The following is a 22177-nucleotide window of genomic DNA, read 5'->3' as shown; positions in this document are numbered from 1 at the left end:
TGATCCATTGAATTACTGTTCAAAATGTTGTATCAAGTCTGCCCAAATGTGCCTAATTGGTTTATTGATACATTTTCAAGTTCATAACTGTGCACACTCCTCAAACAATAGCATGGTATTATTTTACTGTAATAGCTACTGTAAATTGGACAGTGCAGTTAGATTAACAAGAATTTAAACTTTCTGCCCATATCAGATATGTCTATGTCCTGGGAAATGTTCTTGTTGCTTACAGTGTCATGCTAATTACATTAACGCATGTTAGCTCAACCGACACGCGGGAGGGGGGACACACACACCGATCATGTAGAGGATAACAGCATTGCTAATGGTGTTGATGATGATTGTGATGAGGATAATGATGAAGGCTCTATTGCTCCTCTAGTCATTGTTAGAGCTTTGGCAGCAATTAGCTGACCTGGCAGACATTGCTCTATTCATGCAGGGTCATTGGGGAGGCAGCGTAGCCTAGTGGTTAGAGCATTGGACTAGTAACCGAAGGCATTGCAATATCGAATCCCCATCTGGGGCAACACAGTCAACATAGCCAGCAGAATGGAGTCTACAGGGGTGATGGGCAACATTCAGATAACGCACATTGTCCCATTTCCTCACATGTCTACTACCTTCTTTTTCATTCTAACCCTTATAAAACCTTGTGACGTCACATGAGTCATACTAGTACGGATATTAAGATCCCCAAAAATCTACTGTTGGTGCCCATTGAAATTAGCCCCACGGTTGTCTTGTTAAATCTGAAATGAAACATCATGACTGTTTTCTCATTAGCTGGGAAATTTGTTAGGAAGGTGTTCGATTCTCCGTTGTCTGGGAGAGAGGCTGCTTAGAAGCTACTCCAACTGCGTCAAAACTCCCATAGTGTGGCATACTACGTAGTAGATTTCCACACGTTGGCCGCTGAGATTGCCTGGAACCTGAATTCTCTTTTCAACACATTCCTTCACGGATTATCGGAGGAGGTTAAAGATGAGCTCTCAGCCCGGGAGCTTCCCATGGACCTCGATTCCCTCATCGCCTTGACCTTACGGATTAATGGGTGGCTACGGGAACGTAGGAGGGAGAGGAGTTCTGTTCCCGGTCACACTCGCTCGACCAATGCTCCCACCTCGCCTCCTAGGAATACCGGAAGTTCCCAGCGTCCACCTTACAGAGGGAATCCGATGTCACCTGAGTGCCCAATGGGAATCACAGAGGGCAGTCGACTCACCTCCTCCAGAGCCCAAGCTTCTAGGAAGGGCTAGATTGTCTAGATTGAGGGCTAGATTGAGCACCAGGAGTTGTGGGACTACAGGACATTATATTTCCACCTGTCCATTTAAAAAGACCAGGCTCATCTGCAGGTACGAGTACTCTGGTGAGCCATACGAAGTTATTCCAATCTCCCCTTACTCGTACCCCTCTCCAGGACACCCTGTTGTGGGGTGACCAGGCCAAATATCTTTGGGTGCTCATTGACTCTGAGGCCGACAAGAGCTTTATCGACGCTACCTTGGTGTTGGAGCTGGACATCTCCATTCAACCCCTCACCATTCCCATGGACGTCAGAGCGCTGGAAGGGCGCTCTATTGGTAGAGTCACCTGCAATACGCTTCCTATCAACCTACGAGTATCAGGAAATCACAGTGAGTGTATGCAGTTCCTGCTTATAGAATTTCCCCATGTACCCATGGTTTTGGGGTATTCATCGCTCCAGAAGCACAATCCCCTGAGTGACTGGGCTACTGGTTCTATCGTGGGTTGGAGCCCGTTCTGCAATGCACATTGCCTTAAGTCGGCACAGCCTGCCCCGGGATGTCTTCCTGCAGGCTTGAGAGAAGCCTAGGATATCTCCGCCATTGCCTCTGGGAGGTCTTCAACATGGTCCCTTTACTCCATGTCGGGTCCAGAGACCAAGGCTATGGAGAAGTACATTGAGGACTCTCTCACTGCAGGGAATGTTCATCCATCTGCCTCTCCCGCCGATGCAGGGTTCTTCTTTGTGGAGAAGAAGGACAAAACCCTGCACCCGTGTATCGACTAACGGGGCCTTAATGACTAACGGGGCCCCAACGCTCCCGCTGTGTTCCAGGCCCTGGTCAATGATGTGCTCCGGGACATGCTGAACCAGTTTGTGTTTGTCTACCTCAACAGAGGTACCTCCAGCTCAAGAGCACGTCCTCCATGTCTGACAGGTCCTTCAGTGTCTCCTGAAGAAATAACTTTTCGTTAAAGTGGAGAATTGTGAATTGCATCGCTCCACCCTCTCCTTCCTAGGATACGTCATCGCTGCAGGACATATACAGATGGATACAGATAAGGTGAGAGCGGTGGTGGATTGGCCTCAACCCACATCCATAGTGCAGCCGCAAAATTTCCTGGCATTTGCTAACTTCTACAGCCACTTCATCTGGGGTTAAAGCACCCTGGCTTCCCCCCTCTCAGCACTCACCTCTCCCAAGGTTCCATTCATGTGGTCTCCAGCAGCTAACCAGGTGTTCTCGGACCTCAAGCATTGATTCACTACAGACCCCATCTTAATCTATCTGGACCTGTCCCCTCTGTTTGTGGTGGAGGTTGACACCTTGGATGTCGTAGTGGGGGCTATCCTGTCCCAGCGTTCTGCCCAGGACTAAAAGCTGCACCCCTGTGCTTTTCTCTCCCATCGTCCTACCCCTGTTGAAAGGAACTATGATAATTGAGAACTCCTCACCATCAAGATGGTGTTGGTGGAGTAGAGGCACTGGTTGGAGGGGGCGGAACACCCATTCTTAGTGTGGACTGACCATAAAAACATGGAATATATCCGCACCGCCTAGTGCCTCAACTTTAGGCAGGCTCTTTGGGTCCTGTTATTTACCTGTTTCAAATTCACTCTCTCCTACCGCCCGGGATCCAAGAATGTGAAGCCTGACGCACTCTCACGTTTGTATAGCCTCGCTGCTACTCTGTCTGACCCAGAGACCATCCTCCTTAACTCCTGTCTGGCGGCTGCACTTGTCTGAGGTATAGAGAGCCTGGTCCGTAAGGCGCATTGTTCCCAGCCGCTAATTGGATGTTTGTTTCGGACCCCGGAATGGGCACATTCCTTGAGACTGACCTGTCATCCAAGCTCCCGTCAGACCCTGGCTTTCATCCGACGACGCTTTTGGTGGTGTTCCATGGTTTCTGACGTCTCCGCGTTTGTTGCTGCCTGCACTGTGTGTGCACAAAATAATACCCTGCAGCAAACTCCGACTGGCCTTCTTCAACCACTCCGTTCCTCACCGCCCCTGGTCCCATATATCCCTGGACTTTGTTATTGGTCTTCCTCCATCAGATGGCAACACCACGATCCTGACAGTGGTGAATAGATTTTCTAAAGCCACCCATTTTATTCCGCTTCCCAAGTTACCCTCAGCCAAGAAGGTGGCTCAGCTCATGGTGCAGCAGGTCTTCCGGATCCATGGACTTCCGGTCGACATGGTCTCCGATAGTGGTCCTCAGTTCTTCTCCCGGTTCTGGAAGGCGTTCTGCACCCTCATAGGGTCGTTGGCCTGCCTATCCTCTGGTTATCACCCCCAATCTAATGGCCAGTTGGAGTGAGCCAATCCGGACCTGGAGACGGCTCTTTGTTGCTTCGTCTCCGCCAACCTCACCACCTGGAGCCAGCAACTTGTGTGGTTGGTATATGCCAGTAACACCCTTCCCTGCTTGGCCACTGGTCTCTCGCCCTTCGAGTGTTCCTTGGGATACCCTCTGCCCAGATGTTCGTCTGCCGCTGTCGCCGTACCTGGAAGAGAGCCTGGGTCGCTCTTCTAAAGACCACATCCAGGTATCGGCAACAGGCGGATTGCCACAGGGCCCCTGCTCCACGCTATCGGCTCGGGCAAAGGGGTATGGCTTTCCACTCCGGACCTGCCCCTCCGGGTGGAGTCTCGTAAACTTTCCCCCCGTTTCATCGGCCCTTTCCCCATCTCTAAAATCCTTAGCCCCTCTGCTTTCTTCTGTTGCCTCGCACCCTCTGTATTCAATCCCACTTTTCATGTGTCTAGGATTAAACCTATCTCTCACAGCCCTTTGTCTCCTGTTTCCTGCCTGCCGTCCTGTACCAACTATGAAATAACACACATAGAATAATGTAGTAACCAAAAAAGTGTTAAACGAATCAAAATATATTTTATATTTGAGATTCTTCAAAGTAGCCACCCTTTGCTTTGATGACAGCTTTGCACACTCTCGGCATTTCTACAATGTAGAAAACAGTAAAAATAAAGAAAAACCCTTGAATTAGTAGGTGTGTCCAAACTTTTGACTGGAACTGTATGTGTGTTGTTATTGCTGGAATTCAGGATTTACTAAACAGTTTTAGGCTGAACTGCTTTCAATGGGGAGAGATTGCTTCCGAATTTTTATTGAAAATGTCACTTTCTCATATAGACCTGTGGACCATTTTTATCTGTCATTACCCTATGATGTACTGCCCCTAGGTGGTGGAGGACTGCTATAACATCATGAAGGAGTATGGATTCCACTTCATCCGGAGAGGGCTATCTTTGTCAAAGGGAAGGGGGAGCTACTAACCTTCTTCATGAAAGTAGCAACAGCACTGGTCCCACCACCACTACAGCACTGCCTCACCAAGTAGTGGGCCATTCCTGATCCACACCTGCTGATACAACAGACATAGTACAGATTACACATGGAGTCATCATTCTTATATATATGAACCCACTGGAGACATGTTTTAACGGCTTAAATTTAAATGCCATGGGCAAGCGTACAGTTAGAGCATAGGCAAGTGTACCGTTTATACATATTAAGAAAAACAAAAACACACTCACTTTTGTACTCCAATAGCCGCATCTGGATTCTCTGGCAACTGATAGTCCAAGTGAAAAAGTAGAGAAAGTAGGCCTATTAGCTTATACACCTTTATAATGAGCAGCACTGCTTGCTCTCTGAAGGATGAAATCATACCTTTTTTACATTGATGGGTACATGTACAAGATGTTAGCTACTGTGTGTATATTCAGATATAGGCAACTACTTCATAGAACAACATATGTCACTCCACCCAAAGTCCATATTATGACTCCAACTAAACTAGTGTGACAGGACTTGTTTTGCCTTGAGTATGATTATCCTTTATGTTCTATTATTGTTTTCAAACAGTTGAGCTCAGGTTTTGTAAGATAATGCCACTTGAAATATTATGTATGTATAATGTGTTAATTAAAAATGTTTTCATTTCCATTTATTAGGTCTGTGTGTATTTGAACCTTGTACAGAACAGTATTTCCAGCAATCCTCAGCACAGTGAAATGACTGAGTTGCAGTATTATTTCTGGTCTGGTTTCTGGTGTTTAAAACTCAAGTTCCGCCACTGAGTGCAAGTGATCATCTCCTCTGAATATGGATAGTGACTTTACAAATGACCTCGACTAACCTATACCACCGGTACCTCCTACATAGCCCCGTTATTGTTATGTGATTTTCATGTGTTACTTTTTGATTTTATATTTTTTAAACTTTATTTAGTAAATGTTTTCTTAACTCTATTTTTTTAACTGCATTGTTAGTTAAGGGCTTCTAAGTAAGGATTTCATGATAAGGTCTGCATCTGTTGTATTCGGCGCATATGACAAATACTATTTGAATATAAGCCATTGCGACTCCTCCAGTAAAAAAAACTGATTTTATGAATCAATTTTTGCCTGGAATTTTAATATAAATTCTTTAAAGCTATCATAAAACCATAATCAATATGCAAAATTGGTCCCAATGCGCCACCCAAGCATTATATAATTCTACCGGAAGCAGGGTAGTATAGGAATTTCCGGTTACGTCAGCGTGTCTGGACTCCATTAGGGGGTTGCAGCTGTTGAGAGAAACAACAACAAAAACGGAGCGATTGACGGAACTATCACGGAGTCAGTGCGTTCTCAGCCGGGTTACGAAGTATAAATTCTGGGAGCTAAAACCTCCTTTCCCACCCGGGGCTTCGCCGGCTTCTAACCACGGCCGCTCTCGGTGAGGAAACTCTGGCCTCCGCTTCCTCCTCCTCCGACTCGGACACCGGCGGAGCGTCGCCGCCCCCACGGAAGAAACACCGAGCCTCGGCGGCGGAGGGAGCAGGAGAGTCCGGGGATTCAACAGTTGCGACAGGCCTTTCTGGAGTTGTTTTGGGACTTGCTACTACTTCTCCACATCACCAAGCCACCTCTGCTATTCACTTTAACCGGACCCTTGTCAACAATCTCAGCGGCAATAACATGCAGTCAAACGGGGCAGGACAGGGACAGGATTCAGAGCTTTCCTGCCTGAACAGCGCGCAAAACGGGGAGTCATCTTCGGCTGGGGGAACGCACTTCAACGGGCTTCTGGTCAGCACAAACAATGGGAATGGTGTCGGTACCAATAACGGAGCTGGACCGGGCTCAGGGACTTCCACAGCCTCTGGTTCGGAGGTCGGCTCCATGAAAAAGAAGAAACGCCTTTCGCAGTCGGAGGAAGATGTCATCCGATTAATAGGACAACATCTCCACGGGTTAGGGCTAAAGTAAGTTTACACGACGTGTCATTGGAACGAAAAAACCCTAACATGTCAAAGCACATGATTCATGAAATATCATTTATTTGTGAGTTTTTTTTCAAATGGCGAACTGCGTGGTGGCCGTTGATAAACGGAATTCTGCGTTTGACAGACAAACATGGGGGAGGGGGTAGTTAGCAAGCTAACGTTAGTCGGAGGAAGAAGGGGTCCATTTTGCACAATACGGAGTGGTAGGTCGATAGAACCACCAGTCTTCGTTACGATTGTTATTCGGACCTTTTATACAGAATAAAAACTCAAGACCGTTCATAATTTGGTTGGCTACCGTGACCCCACACAATAACTTTTTTTCAGAGTACCTTATAGGGCTAGTTGAACTGCGTGTTGTGAGTTGTATATGTATTTTGTTACACGGGTGGAAATCGCATTACATCACCTTGTAATCCAGCGAAATATGCTGCAAAATATATATTGACTTGTGGCTACTAAGGATGTAAATGACAATAGCCTGTTTGAAATGACCTTATCGATTTCGCCTATTTTATACTGTGGTGGCACCGTGTAACGTTAGAATAGGTGTCAGAAATGAAATGCCTGCGTTTTTAGAGGATTGTGCAAAAGTGCGTAGGGAGAATAACGATACCCTGTTTGACAGCGTCAATTTGTTTTCATTCCCCTGTGTTTCCCATATTTGGCCCTTTCGATGGCTTGCGTGTTTTCATGACATTGACATTTGGTGTTTACAAAGATAACGTCGATAAAGGAGTTTGCTTGATACATTGCTGTAAAGTAGAAAAATACAGGGTCAGTGCTTCTTTTGAAACCTTTTGAGCGGCAGTCGTCTTGAACAACAACCATGGTACAGCCTCTTAAACCAGTGGTTATATCTTTCTAACCGCGTGTATTATTCTGGCGTTGCTATTTGCAGACAAATAAATATGACAGTCTGTCATCCATGTCAACAATGGCAGTCGTCTAAATATGGACACAATCACCATTTATAGCCCCAGATGCAAAGTCAGAGCGATGTTTAACTCGTATCATTATTGGTGGTAGTGAAGAAAAACATATTGGTGGTAATGGTGGCCCGTGAAGTAATCAGAATGACTTCCCCACTAGGGTATGATTTCATGGCTGCTGTGAAATGCGCATCTATTCAGCTGTTATAGATTAGAAACGTTGATTGACTCTAATAATAGATAGGAGGAACACAATATTTTGAACCCTCTATGGCTAAATTGGCCCATGTCACCATAATGGACTGTTAATGCAGTGTTTGATAGACCCAGCCTGCTACTGCTCGCCAGTAGAACTGCCATTACAGGAGCTGCTAAGAGAGCCTGTTTGGGTATGTTTATATGGGGGATAAATACATGCATTATCTGCTATGGAACTGACGACTACATTTCAAAAGTGGAATGGAACGTGAGAATGGTGTCCGAACTCAGCAGGGTGACGCTGTAAACACTGCTGCACCACTCTCTTCTTTGATACATGAGGATGATGTCATCATGCTATGTTGTCAGTACAGCCCCACTCCATTTTATCACAGACACCTTCTCAGCACACCTATAGAGATTTACAGAAAAGGTACACACAGTTGACAGGTCTAGTCTATAATTATAACTAATTATTACTAATGAATTAACTTATTGCTGGATATGGTTTAGATAATGTTATGCCTGTCTCTCCCTGTCTGTCGGTCTGGTATAACATATCAGGTTCATTGTCTGTCTTGTTGGCCAATGTTAAGCTGTTTGCTATGAATGTTTAGGCAATTCATGTTTAATTCATCTCTCTGTGGTCAATTGATTTTGGGCTGACATTTCAGTTCATTTACATCTGTACGTTAATGTCCGTCTCTTTCAAATGGTCAGCTAATGTTTGCTGTAAACATTGAGGTAATGTTTTTATGGCTCCCGAGTGGTGCAGCGGTCTAATACCCTGGTTCGATCCCAGGCTGTATCACAACAGGCCATGATCGGGAGACCCATAAGGCTGCTCACAATTGGCCCTGTGTCGTCCTGTTTAGGGTTTGGCCGGTGTAGGCTGTCATTGTAAATAAGAATTTGTTCTTAACTGATTTGCCTAGTGAAATAAAGGTCAACAAAAATATAAAATGTTTCCCCACTCTCTTCTCTGCAGTCAAACAGTGGACCTGCTAATGCAGGAGTCGGGCTGCAGACTGGAACATACCTCAGCCACAAAGTTCCGCAACAACGTCATGGAGGGGGAGTGGGAAAAGGTGGGTCCCACGTTACCATAGTTACACCTGCACCTTTAATGTTAGGCATAGCCTGCACACATTTTCTTCTAGAGTACCTTTAACATGGTTATGTTACTAAGTATCTATCACATGTACAACACCTACATTAAGCTACATATGGAATACATAAACAGTGCTGTTAATAACCATTTGTGCCAATCAATAAAATATTGGAACTTGTTGATGAAAATATAGGTTGCTAAGTTCCTAGTAGGGATCTTAGAGTTGTTTGTGTAATTACTTTATCTTCTACATTGCCACAATACTCCCATTCCAAGAGCCTTGGGCAAATAAGGCTTGTAAAAAATGTTCATAAAAATGTTTAATCCCATAAAAGTACAGATATTACTGAGCATTATCTGAACTGTAGCCACAAAATGGCTTCACCCACCATGACAATGACAGTTATTGACTTCCTCCACTGAGAAAGAGTGTGGTTATTGTAGTGGTCAACTGTTTTGATTTGTCGTTTTTGTGGCTTGAAAGTGCTGAGCCAACTATTTGTCTCCCCTCTCTCTCTTTGTTTTGGTCCAGGCTGAGAATGATCTCAACGAGCTGAGGGCACTGATGCATTCTCCCAACGCTATTGTGGTAAGCCCAAACCTGACCTGAATGACAGTCATCAACGCAGTGAAAGGGGACCACGGGTTCTAGAACGGTTCCGTCCCCAACCTGACTGTTCTAGATTAGAAAGTCCCTCCTTTGTGAGGCGGATCCATTCTGACTGGAATTTCAAGTGTTCCAGAATACCTCGGACGGACTGAATGGAATGTTTACAACAGATATCCTCATATATGGGGGTATAGTATCCTGCATTTAATAATTTGCTGGTCAGATGCTAAGTGTATGGAATGATTATCAGTAAAATGTTCCACCAATATTATTATTCAACAAAAACATAGTTGTATAATCACATTGTTAGTGTTTAAAGAATTTTGCATTATTAGTAGCTAGGTTTCATCTAATTGGTGACAGATTTTCATGCAACATTTTTGAAAATCTGCATAAAGAAAATGTGAATTTCCCCACTAGTGGTGTGTTTCCATCGAACTGACTTGTTGCAGATAGAAATCAGTGCGTGATGACTTAGTGCTCACAAATGTATTTTTCGCCTAATTTTCATGTACGGAATAAAAATCTAATGTTCAATGTGTTTCCATCACATTTTCAACTCTACCGATCGTTTTGTCACAAGCTGTTGCGTTAGATAGCAAATGTGCCTACTCTGGTCTTGGCATGTGCACTGTAGCCAACAACTCGCAGATGCAGTGCAGGTAGGCTGGTCTACATAATGAGATTATGGATTAGAGCTACAATATTTTTATTTGTCAACTTGGCAGTCAAGCATTGATCATCATGTCACCAGAATAAGACCTGTGACATTTTATTGGAAAGGAGCATTGAACTCATACCATGCACTTTCACTACCCTGTGAAGTTCATAACTTTTTTCATCTGTAGCCTAATTTAAACTGCATGTTTTCACTAGTCGTAGTGGGAGGACACCATGGCGTGACACTTGAGTTTACTTCGATATGATGGTTATCAATATTTGCTCAAAGGTGTTTCCACTGCATTTTCTTGTATAATTAATTTTAGACAAAGATCCCACCATATCGAACAAACAAATTATATGTTGGCATTTATACAATTTTAACGTAACTTCCTGTTTCCATCACAGCTGTCGTGATATTTTTTTAATATGGTATGAATTTTGTTGCATAAAGACTGTAGATGGAAATGTGGTTATTGGGTTCATTGTAGATTTTCAGTCAACTGTATGTCTTGTATATTTTGTTTTCTGTATATCATCTAATATCCATACATATTCTGGTGGAGCCCTGAGATGGATCTCATTTGTCATTCAGCTGTTCTTCTGAGATTGTTAATGAGGGGAGTCGCCTCTACCACGGGTACAGCGCGTTCAGATGTCATCTAAAGAACACGGAGGACTGCAGCTAGGCTAAATGATGAGGATTAGACCTTGCTAGCTCATTAGGAGACAGGATACATTTGAGTCAGACACTCTTATCCAGAGCGACTTAAGTTAGTGCATTCATTTTAAGGTGGCTAGGTGGGACAACCACATATCTCAATCATCAATCACATTTCTTCAATGTAGCTATCAGCAAAGTCAGTGGTAGTAGAATGAAAAGGATAGATCTCAAAATGGTCTCCTGTGGCTTAGTCAAGCGCCTGTGGAGTTTTATTCTGGTGAACCAAAGGCTTGTTATTGCACAATTTATTTTAACTCGAGGTAAACTATATCCTGTTTTATGAATGTCTAAAGGAATAGTCGTTTTCTGCCCTGCCATATGCAAGGTATGCAAGTTATGTCAAGCTGATTATGGTGGACACTTAACAATGGTCATTTTATATGCCAGAGTCATGGTTATAATTGAAAAGGTCAAACCGTGTTGGTCCTTCTAACAGGTTGTGTGTGTTGTGCACTTGGACACACGTCTGTCTATGTTAGGGTGCGACTGCGGTAGGTTAGGGAACTGACTGCGGTAACTCGTCTGTTGGGCTGTGGCAAGATAAGATGGATTCCTTTAATAATAGGGCTCCCAAGTGGCGCAGCGGTCTAAGGCACTGCATCTCATTGCTAGAGGCGTCACTACAGATCCTGGTTTGATTCCGGGCTGTATCACCACCAGCCGTGATTGGGAGTTTCATAAGGCGGCGCATAATTGGCCCAGCGTCATCCGGGTTTGGCCGGAGTAGCCCATCATTGTAAATAAGAATTTTTTCTTAACTGACTTGCCTGGTTAAATAAATAAATACCATAAATGTCAGCACTGACCAAAATACTTTGACTGGTTAACACTCTTGTTTGTGGTCACAAGTATTAAGTTAACAAGGAAGTGGCTAGTTACAGCTGGCACTGTGAGATCTCTGGGGTTAAGCCAACGCCCACCACATGACACGAAGGCCAACCAATACCTCCCCAATTCATTGTCACCATGTTAATGCTGCCTGTCACTCAAATGATATCGGTATGAGCAAAGATGAACTGACTGCTCTAATAATGGGCATAAGTGTCCACGAAGGCGGAAAGCATGCAGGAGGAGGCGAGAACATTCTAGCCAACCAGTTTCATGTTTTTTCTTAGCCGCATGTACGGGATACACATGGTATGCATCGTCCAACGAAGTAAATGGCAGTAGAATATAATAACATTTTTAGCATAAGGATAATACAGGAAGGCACAATTTATACTTCAATATTTACATGTGTTTTGGGGATGTTGGGGGCAGTGTATAAACTGAACAGTATAATACGAGTCTGGTGTGTGCTAAGCTGAGGAGAATCAGAGCAGGTGGTCAGTCCAGCTCAAGTGTTCAGCAGTCTGATGGCTTGTAGATAGAAACTGTCTCTGAGCCTGTTGGAATCAGACCTCATGCTCCGATACCGGCTGCCCCATGCTAAGGGAGAGAACAGCTTGATGATGCTGCGTGCCTTCCATCGGGCATCGTTTTGAGTAGATTACCTGAATGGGTTGGAGCACGGTCCCAGTGATGTACTGGGCTGTCTTCACCAGCTGCTGGAGGGCCTTGTGGTTGTGGATGGCGCAATTGCTGTACCAGGCCGTGATTGTCCAGCTGTAGTATTTAGAGAGGACCTGGGTCGGCATGTCAGATTTCTTCAGCCGCCTTAGGAAGTAGAGGTGCTGTTGTGTCATCTGGACGAGTGGTGGTGTTTCATGACAAGTGAACGCCGAGGAACTTAACTTGTGACTCTACCGTTGATTTGGGTCGGGGCATGTTTCCTCTGCTTCCTGAAGTAAAAAATGAACTCCTTTGTTTTCCTGACGTTGAGTGAGAGGTTGTTGTCATGACACCACAATGCCAGTTCACTTACCACCTCTTTATAGGTTGACTCGTCCTTGTTGTTTATCAGGTCAGCAAACTTGATGTTTGTGTCGTTTTAAAGCCACGCAGTTGTGGGTGAAGAGGAAGTACAGCAGAGGACTGAGGACAGATCCCTGGGGGGCCCCTTTGTTAAGACTTTGTGTAAACAACAGGCACAACTCTGAATTCAAATCTTTTTTTTCTAGGTTTCTGCAATGCCATGTATATAAATACATTTCTAACAACCTAAATATGGAACTTCTATCCGATCAAATAAGCCTTGCATGGGAAATTAGCAATAACATTTTATGTTGACCAAATTCAACTCTCTCATTGACCTCCATATCAATGATCCCCACTTCCTCTGCTTCTCGCTGTATTTTCGCTCAGACAGATCTTGGGGCAGAGTCGAGCCTCTCGCTTTGCCTCTTTCTCTCTGGTATGAGTGCCTGCACACTTTGAAGCACAGGATCAGAGTTGTTGGAGGTGTTATGTTCTGAAATGTGTTAATTACTATTCATCTAAAATCTGTTGGTCAGGTTTCTGGGCTCCCGACGCTTTTTATGAAAACCTTTTGTCACCACTTGCTTACTTCATTTGTTTCTCCTCTCTCTCCTTTTTACTCATCTTTTTCTCCCCCCCTTTCTCTCTCATCCTTTGTCTACATAATCTATCAACCCCCCCCTCCTGCCCCTCTCTCAATTTCTCTAATTTCTTCATCTCTCACCACCTCCTACTCCACCTTTCTCTCTTCTCCTTCATCTACCCCTCTCCCTCCCTCTTTCTCTGTAGCGTATGAAGTTCCTGCTCCTGCAGCAGAAGTATCTGGAGTACTTGGAGGATGGGAAGGTTCTCGAGGCTCTGCAGGTGCTCAGGGGAGAGCTCACGCCGCTCAAGTACAACACGGACCGCATCCATGTTCTCAGCGGGTACTCCATTACCTTTCGATCACTTTAATCATCGGATGATTCAATCGATCAGTGCTCCACACAGTCAGTCAGTATCGCATTACTGTTTCTACCAATCATATCAATCCGCTGTCTGATCAACTGTGCAAACAGCATCCTCAGAGGGTTTGCCTGTCTATCAATCGCACCATTTACATAAGTCAACACGTAAGTCAATCATCAACTGTCACACGGTCAAGTACAACTCGGGACAGGATCCAAATATTCAGTGGGTAAATAAAAGAATCAATCAATGAGTCAATATCAGATGCATCCGCATGCTCACTAAGTATGCCACTCTGTCTCTCAAGCAGTCAGTGGAAACCTACATTTATCAAGAAAAACTAACAACCAAATTTGCGTCAGTGGTTGATCAGTCACATTGTCAAATCAAATTTTATTGATCACATACATGTGATTAGCAGATGTTATTGCGGGTGTAGCGAAATGCTTGTGCATCTAGCTCCGACAGTGCACTAATATCTAACAAGTAATATCTAACAAATTACACAACATATACCCAATACACACACATCTAAGTAGGAATGAATTAATACTATATACATATGGACGAACGATGTCAGAGCGGCACGGACTAAGATACAGTGGAATAGTATAGAATACAGTAAATACATATGAGATGAGTGAGAGTTCAATGTGGCTTTGGAGTAATAACCAGCGTATACAGGTTAATTAAACTGTTATTAGAGGTCAAGCATAACAAGTATTTGCCCAGTGGAGTATGTTGTAGTCTGACTGTTTTTTTGTTTTGTGTAGGTATCTGATGTGTAGCCATGCAGAGGACCTGCGCGCCAAGGCAGAGTGGGACGGCAAAGGCGCAAATTCACGCTGCCGACTGCTGGACAAGCTACAGAGTGAGAACACTGGCCACATTCCACCACTCACACACAAACACACAAACACACATTTCATATAAACACAAAAATACACACACTACGTCACATACAGCCTCATGACACTGTATACACAAAGTCACACAGGGCTTCACAGGGGTCTAGGGATGCACTTCAGACTGGACTATAGTTTGACTCCTGTCGCTTGTCCTTCTCTCCAACCCACTCCCTCTCCAGCGTACCTGCCCCCGTCGGTGATGCTTCCCCCACGCAGGCTGCAGACCCTGCTGAGACAGGCTGTGGAGCTGCAGAGGGACCGCTGCCTCTACCACAACACCAAACTGGACAGCAGCCTGGACTCTGTCTCCCTGCTCCTGGACCACGTCTGCAGCCGGTCAGCAACACACTCAGGGTGACATTTTCTGCCAAACACAGCTGAAATGTGCAAAAAACGAAACCTGAAAACCTCTCATTTTTACGATGCCTGCTGTAGACATCGGTAAAGATGGAGGCAATCATTTATGTGGATATAAAGAAAGGCATGTGTTTAAATACAGGGTCTTTGTGTGTGATACAGAGCTTTCCTGACCTCTTGACCTGACCTGGAAAAACTCAAGAACCCAGATCAGTTGCATGTAATGCAGTAGCGATCTGCAATATTTTTGGAATGCTACGATGTTTTATGATTTCAGAAATGTTGCGCACTGCAAGAGTCGTAAAGTGAACAGAAAAGATCACCCTCAATCATTTACCACATACGTTTTATTTGTCACGTGCTTTGTGAACAACAGGTGTAGAAAAACAGTGAAATGCTCACTTACGAGTCATTTTCCAACAATGCAGAGTTAGTTAGTTTTTAAAAAGAAAGTTTTTATTAGGGACACGAGGAATAAATGACCAACTCCCATCAGTAGCCTCTCTATCCGCTCTTCTTCATTCTTTACCTTGTTCTCTCTGTCCCTCTCCACTGTCCTTCATTTTCTTCTTTCTCTTCCTTTTATTTGACCGATTGACCTTGGTTGACCTCTCTCCTGGTTGGCACTGTCCACAGGAAGCAGTTCCCGTGCTACACGCAGCAGATCCTCACAGAGCACTGTAACGAGGTGTGGTTTTGTAAGTTCTCCAACAACGGCACCAAGCTGGCCACCGGCTCCAAAGACACCACCGTCATCATCTGGCAGGTGGACCCTGTGAGTACCACACTGAGCCCAAATCCCCCACACTATCTGCTGTGTACATTCCCATTATATGCTTTATAGGAGTCATCTACTGCATTAATGGCAAAGATGGCCACCATCTACTGTCTTTCCGTTAGTGCTTTACTCTAACCCGGAGCCTGGTGTCTGTGTGTGTGCTGTCTAGGAGAGCCACCAGTTGAAGCTGCTGCGGACCTTAGAGGGCCATGCCTACGGTGTGTCCTACCTGGCCTGGAGCCCTGACGACGCCTACCTGATCGCCTGCGGACCCGATGACTGCTCCGAACTCTGGCTCTGGAACGTCCAGGTATGGCAACACACACACATACCCCGGATGGCAAAACAGTATGTTAGTGCAGGTAAAAAAGTCTGTACAGGCATAGACTGCAGCTGTCCAGGACAAGGGTTGATTTAATTAATTAATTAGTTCAATAAATAGAAACACATCAATTAATGTCATTTATTGGTCAGAGTACCTGATTTAGATGGGCCTGTTTTTTTTTTTTACACATTTTTCTCCCCAATTTCGTGGTATCCAATTGGTAGTTACAGTCTTGTCTCATCGCTGCAACTCCCGTACGGACTCAGGAGAGGCGAAGGTCGAGGGCCATGCGTCCTCCAAAACACGACCCAGCCAACCCGCACTGCTTCTTGATTCAATGTACACTTAACCTGGAAGCCAGCCGCACCAGTGTGTCGGAAGAAACACCGTACACCTGACGACTGTGTCGCTAGTGCTCGATGGAACAAGGACATCCCTGCCGGCCAAACCCTCCCCTAACTCGGACGACGCTGGGCCAATTGTGAGCCGCCCCATGGGTCTCCCGGTCGCGGCCAGCTGCGACAGAGCCTGGACTCCAACCCAAAATCTCTAGTGACCACTGCGCGACTCGGGAGACCCATGGGCCTGTTAAAAACAGCCGTGCAGTAGACATCCAGGCTGGGAACTCTTCAGTGTCTGTGTACTGACTGAGTGGTGTTTGTGCCCTGGTGGGTAGACGGGCGAGTTGCGGACCAAGATGAGCCAGTCCCACGAGGACAGTCTGACCAGTGTGGCCTGGAACCCTGACGGGAAACGCTTTGTCACCGGGGGACAGAGGGGACAGTTCTACCAGTGTGTAAGTATTGTAAAAGGAGGATGTGTGTATTAGTGTGTTCTACCTGTTTGCTGTGTGTGTGATCTATCCACCAGATATACCAGCGTCAGTTGGTTCTTCCAGTTTGTCCTGCCAGTGTGTGAGTAGTGGGGAGGATACAGGACAGCAGGAATGAATTATACTGCAGCGGGGAGGGACTAATACAATACAGTAAATGGACAGACTACTTTTAGATATGCACCTTCATTTCTTATTGATTAGCTGACAAGAACCTGCTGACCTTCAGAACAGAGACGGTCAGGATCTAGTATATTACAAACTGTGTATTTGTGTGTCTGAATCTGTCTGTCTGATTTTCTACCTGTTTCTGGCCTGTGTGTATGATTGCCAGGACCTGGATGGTAACCTGTTGGACTCGTGGGAGGGCGTGCGTGTGCAGTGCCTCTGGTGTGTGGGGGACGGCAGGACTGTGCTAGCGTCAGACACTCACCAGCGGATCCGGGGTTACAACTTCGAGGACCTAACGGACAGAAACATGTGAGGGCTGCGGTTTCTCCCCGTACCAGATCACAATCACCCTCCTGACTATTATTCAGTAGATTAACAACAACAAAATGGTTCAGAAGTCTTAGTAATAAATGGTTTATACATGCATGGTTTATACATGCATAATGAATACATGAACAAATTATACATGAATTACTAACTGTTTCCTACTTTTTATTCATGTTTTATAAATAGATTATTAACAGACCTAAAGGAAGCTTTACTGGACCAAGTAATACCTTCAGAATGACTCCTCTTACATATGAAGTTGTCTGTATACAGATATCATTGAACAGAACACAGATCAGTGATTGATCTCTGTTGTGAATTCCTCTTTTACAGAGTTCAGGAGGACCATCCTATCATGTCTTTCACTGTTTCCAAGAACGGAAGATTAGCTTTGTTAAATGTAGCAACTCAGGTGAATGGGGAGAGGGTGCTATACTTGAATACTGAAAGGACTGTACCAGCAGTATTCTGTGTGTCTGTCTCACTCTGTGTGTGCGTGTGGACTAGTGTCTGTTTGTGTGAGGGAGATGGAGGAGAATGTACCAGTGCTAATGGCTGTGTTTATTGTCTAACTGCTCCCTCTCCTTCCTCCCCTCCTCCCTCCATTCTCCCCCTACAGGGAGTGCATCTTTGGGACCTGCAGGACCGAGTGTTGGTGAGGAAGTACCAAGGTGTGACCCAGGGCTTCTACACCATCCACTCCTGCTTCGGAGGCCACAATGAAGACTTCATTGCCAGCGGCAGCGAAGGTACCACCCACAGACCCAACAGCAGCCATTTTAGGCACTGACCACAGCTACTCCTCAAACTTAGGATTCGTGTTGTAGTTGTTGAGACCTACAACAAACGTGTTCACCATTGTGTCCCTCACTATGGGTGTGTTCCAGTTATGGGCTCAACCCATGTCTCCATCTCTCACATACATAAGCACACAAATACAGCAACCTTTTCAGCATATCATAGGAAGGTTGACATATGGCTGATATTTTCTATGTTAATACCATTGTAACCCCCCCCCTCTCTCTCTCTTACACCCCCCCCCCCCCCCCCCCCCAAGACCATAAGGTCTATATCTGGCACCGACGCAGTGAGCTACCCATCGCTGAACTAACAGGGCACACTCGCACAGTCAACTGCGTTAGCTGGAACCCCGCCATCCCAGGCCTCATGGCCTCCGCCTCGGACGACGGCACTGTACGTGTCTGGGGCCCCGCACCCTTCCTCGACACACAGGTGGTCGACGGGCTCAACGGTAAATACCGCTAGCATTTTGTTAGTTCAATGGCCGTAGTAAGGCCATAAGTTCAATGGCCGTAGAAAGGCCAAAAGTTTTACAGGTAATTATGTCACTCTCATCTCTCCCCAGAGAACTGCAGCAACATGGACAGTTGATGGTGACGTTGGAATGGAAAACTTATTCTCTTTTACATCAAGAAATAAAACCAACCAACAAGAAATAAACATCAAAACGAGAACGAAATCCAAAACCTTATAAAACAGAGAAAAGTAAATCAATTGTCTCATGACCGGGCAAAACTATGGAGGTGAGGATGAAAACACTCTTACAAAACTAGGTCTTCATCCAAAACCAGAACCAGTGACTTGGAAGACCAGTGACCTGGAAAATCGATCTGATCCATTGGTACTCCCTGCTGGCTCCCTCTTCTTCCACCCCACCCCCTTTCCCAGCAAGGCCACAGCCACACCAGGGGCACTCCCCTGAATATTCCCCTGGAAACCCACATCTTCCCTGGGCCTCAGGCACAGCATCACGCCCCTGACCCCTTCAGACAGCCATTACAGACCATCTACATGGATTGGACCGTGTCTGTCATCTGTCTCTCACCTACCCGTGTGTGTCCATGGTGAGGGTGATGGGGTGTTAAAAGGGGTGGAGGGGGTTATAGCAACTCTTCCGTTTATTAGTTTTTCTGTTCTCCTTTCTCCTCTTGCTCCTTTCTTCGCACTTGAGTTGTTGGATGAAAGCAGAAAATCAACACAAAACCAACCAACCGACAAAGAAAAACTCAAAAGGCTATGCTTACTTTGGATTTTTTTTACAATAGTCATAGCATTCTTATTGTTATCATTTAACAGGTGAATCCTAGGGTTGAACTAGGAGTAGTGGCCGTGGAGTGCTTTAGTGTGAAGAATACTCTCTCAATTAGGAAAATATATTTTTATCCCTTGTTTAAAGTCTAACACAGACACACTCGCGCCAATGTCCCCCGAGTCGCACCCTCTGACTCCCCCTATCTCCCGCTTCCGAGCTTAAGCTATCAACCGCACAGCTCACAGTTCCACTAGATCTGCCTGTTGGGAGGGGGTAAAGGTCAGCTGTCAAAGGTGAGAGGTCAGTGGTAGCTGGTGTAGTGTGGTTGCGTCTCCGCTGTAGGGCCAAGCGTGAACCAGTCCTCGTGTTGAGTATCTCTAAGAATGACATACTCTTGGATGTAGAGGTCTGTACATGCCGTACACTGAGGACCTGCACCTGTCCTTCCTCGTGTGTGTGTGTGTGTGTGTGTGTGTGTGTGTGTGTGTGTGTGTGTGTGTGTGTGTGTGTGTGTGTGGATGAGCTTGTGTGTATGGGTGAACTTCTGTGTTTTTGTTTAGGTGAGTGAATGCAGGGGCATGCACACCAGCAGAAGATCATGCTTTCCCCTCCTTTCCCCCTTTCCCCTCCTCCCCCAGTGAAATTATAAAGAGGATTTTAATCCCATTCAAATTAATCCAAAACCCCAGAGCGACCTCTATCTGTGGAACAAAGAATACTTGGAGAGCCATTTTGTAGAAACTCTTTATTTTTAATTTTTAACTTGGGCTTTTCTTTTTACATTTGACTTTGCTTTTTTATATATTTCTCCTTAACAACACCTACGATTGGAATGGCACTGAGATACCGGAGTTGGATCAGTTTTGTGGGAAAATACACAGCTTTACAGAGTTTTCCCCTTTACACACACACCCCCGCCTGTCCCCTCCAGACACACACCCACATGTACGCCCAAAACACGTCACTGAGGTCTACCCCTAGTCACACCTTTGACAGAGCTGGATAGGTATAGGCAAGGTTTTATGGGTGGAAGTGATCATATTGGAATCTGGCTCACGCCACACTTCCATGCACCCTACACAGTACACAGTAGTACAGCGTTCTTAATGTTAAGCATACAGAACCAAACACAACCTCCGGCATATACACAGGCATAGCTGCTCTCCATCTTACATAGGCTTACAGCCCTTACTGAGCAAGACTGATTTCTGCACAACACCCCTTTCTCTCCAGCCAAGTCAATTTCTCTCCTTTTCAGTGATGAAGGCACCATACAGAGCTTTCTTCCTCCCGATTCGGGGTATGTAATGACTATTTGCTATGGACTGATATTAAATGTTTAAAAAGAACGCTTTTCTGTCCGTTTTTATGAAATATTTTCTTACTTTCATTTTTTGTTCTCATTATAATTTCATTCTCTCTCCCTGTATTATCATATTAAAATATAACCAGACAACTGGTGTCCTATATATTTTTTTAAATTCATCTTATGATTAGTTTTGTCTTTCGGGTTTCATTTTGACTTATCCACTACTTCTTACATATTAATAGTGAATATGCACAGTAACACTCATGCCAATATGAGTGGGGTGAGTTATGTTTTGGGAGTGTGTTACCTTAAGAATCAGGTTTAAAATGTCCACCCCATGTCTTTTAAAAGTGAGACATTGTGCAGTGATTCAATACTCATGTCTCTGTGGAATATGTCCAGGACAAAAAAAATTGTGCTTTTTTTTGTGCCACTGTTGGTTGCGTTTGCTGTTTCTACCCCTACCAAAATCAAAGCACTTAAGACTCGATCGTGGCTCTGTAGGTATGTGTGATTCCACGATCTGTGTTTCACATTCTGGAATGGTGCTTTTCCCATTCTAGAACCTTCCATCTCTTGGACCCCTGAATGGACTTGAACTGCCCATCCACACCGTATGTCATGTCTGAGGAGTTGAGGCAAATAAAAAGTGAAGAACCCAAAAGCTTTCACAAAGTTATAATTCACCTGCTGGTGACATGCTATGTCTGAATGCAACTTGGTGTCTACTCTTCCTTTGTCTTGGAGTTTCTAGGACTGTTTATGATTTGATGCTAATAACTATCTTATTTCTCTCTCTGGAGGTGTTGGGGCTGGGTGGGGGAGTAAGGGTTTACGGTAGCAGATTAAAAGAGTAATTGTGGGACGGGGATCTGTTTGCGTTTGTTTTATTTACAAAAGTGATTGTACTGTTTTGTATCGTTGTGTAGGAGAAGTGTTGTGTGCATATTTTCAATAAAGCTTTCAGGGTTTTGAAAAAGAGCTGTGGCCCAACATGGAAGTATCAAGGGGCTGGATTACAGATATGGGATCAGTTTACATTTTCCAATCCTATCCACAGTTCCCCATAACCATGAGGGAGTACAGAGCTAAACTGAATTTAGGTTTGTGTAAAGAGGCAACATGTCTCGACAGACTTTAGAGGAAAGTTTGAGTTCTCAGACTGAAAGGAGCCCTCATTTTCTTGTGTTTAACTTTGTTAGTACTGTTGACTGGTTCACACCCTTGAACATTTGATGACATTGGTGTAATTCAGAGAAACAGCATGGCAGCAAAGAGGCATAGTAGTGTGCATCAGAGGGGATCAAATGCCAAATTTAGGGATAAACAAGAACTGCTACCAATAAATTGTGACTATTTTAAGTTAACAATCTTGTTTGAAATACATTTCTAATTTGAGGTGCGTTTGTGAAGTCGTTTTCTCCATGTATTATACAGGCCATAGAGTAATTGCATAATCTCTCAACTATAGACCTTTCTCTCCATTCCTCTTTACATTAGCGCACCACCGCCACCAGG

General features: G+C 44.9%; 1 protein-coding gene across 2 annotated transcripts; it reads left to right on the top strand.

Annotated features, from left to right (window-relative positions):
- The first annotated feature begins 5798 nt into the window (after positions 1-5798).
- LOC109900818 (WD repeat-containing protein 26) lies at positions 5799-21640 on the top strand. Of its 2 annotated transcripts, none has more exons than XM_020496655.2 (14): positions 5799-6538; positions 8678-8777; positions 9333-9389; positions 13441-13577; positions 14373-14470; positions 14687-14843; positions 15501-15639; positions 15812-15952; positions 16644-16763; positions 17134-17279; positions 17631-17709; positions 17917-18046; positions 18355-18549; positions 18664-21640. In XM_020496655.2, exons 1-14 carry the CDS (start codon positions 6252-6254, stop codon positions 18687-18689), a joined length of 1812 nt encoding a protein of 603 aa, XP_020352244.2. In that variant the 5' UTR covers positions 5799-6251; the 3' UTR covers positions 18690-21640. The 2 variants fall into 2 exon arrangements, with proteins under 2 accessions (XP_020352244.2, XP_020352243.2); XM_020496654.2 differs by having other exon boundaries at positions 5808-6538; positions 14687-14861.
- Positions 21641-22177: the final 537 nt, after the last annotated feature.

The sequence above is a fragment of the Oncorhynchus kisutch genome, linkage group LG12 (assembly GCF_002021735.2).
Source record: "Oncorhynchus kisutch isolate 150728-3 linkage group LG12, Okis_V2, whole genome shotgun sequence".
In the NCBI taxonomy this organism is placed as follows: Eukaryota; Metazoa; Chordata; class Actinopteri; order Salmoniformes; family Salmonidae; genus Oncorhynchus; species Oncorhynchus kisutch.
Note: the sequence above shows the minus strand (reverse complement) of the source record. Positions and strands in the feature narration are given on the sequence as shown.

Bases quoted from the DNA above. Each gene is read 5' to 3' on its own strand.
- LOC109900818 (XM_020496654.2), top strand. From the start codon at position 6,252: ATGCAGTCAAACGGGGCAGGACAGGGACAGGATTCAGAGCTTTCCTGC. The intron at 6,539-8,677 runs GTAAGTTTACAC...TCTTCTCTGCAG, and splicing joins CTCCACGGGTTAGGGCTAAA to TCAAACAGTGGACCTGCTAA. The intron at 8,778-9,332 runs GTGGGTCCCACG...GTTTTGGTCCAG, and splicing joins TGGAGGGGGAGTGGGAAAAG to GCTGAGAATGATCTCAACGA.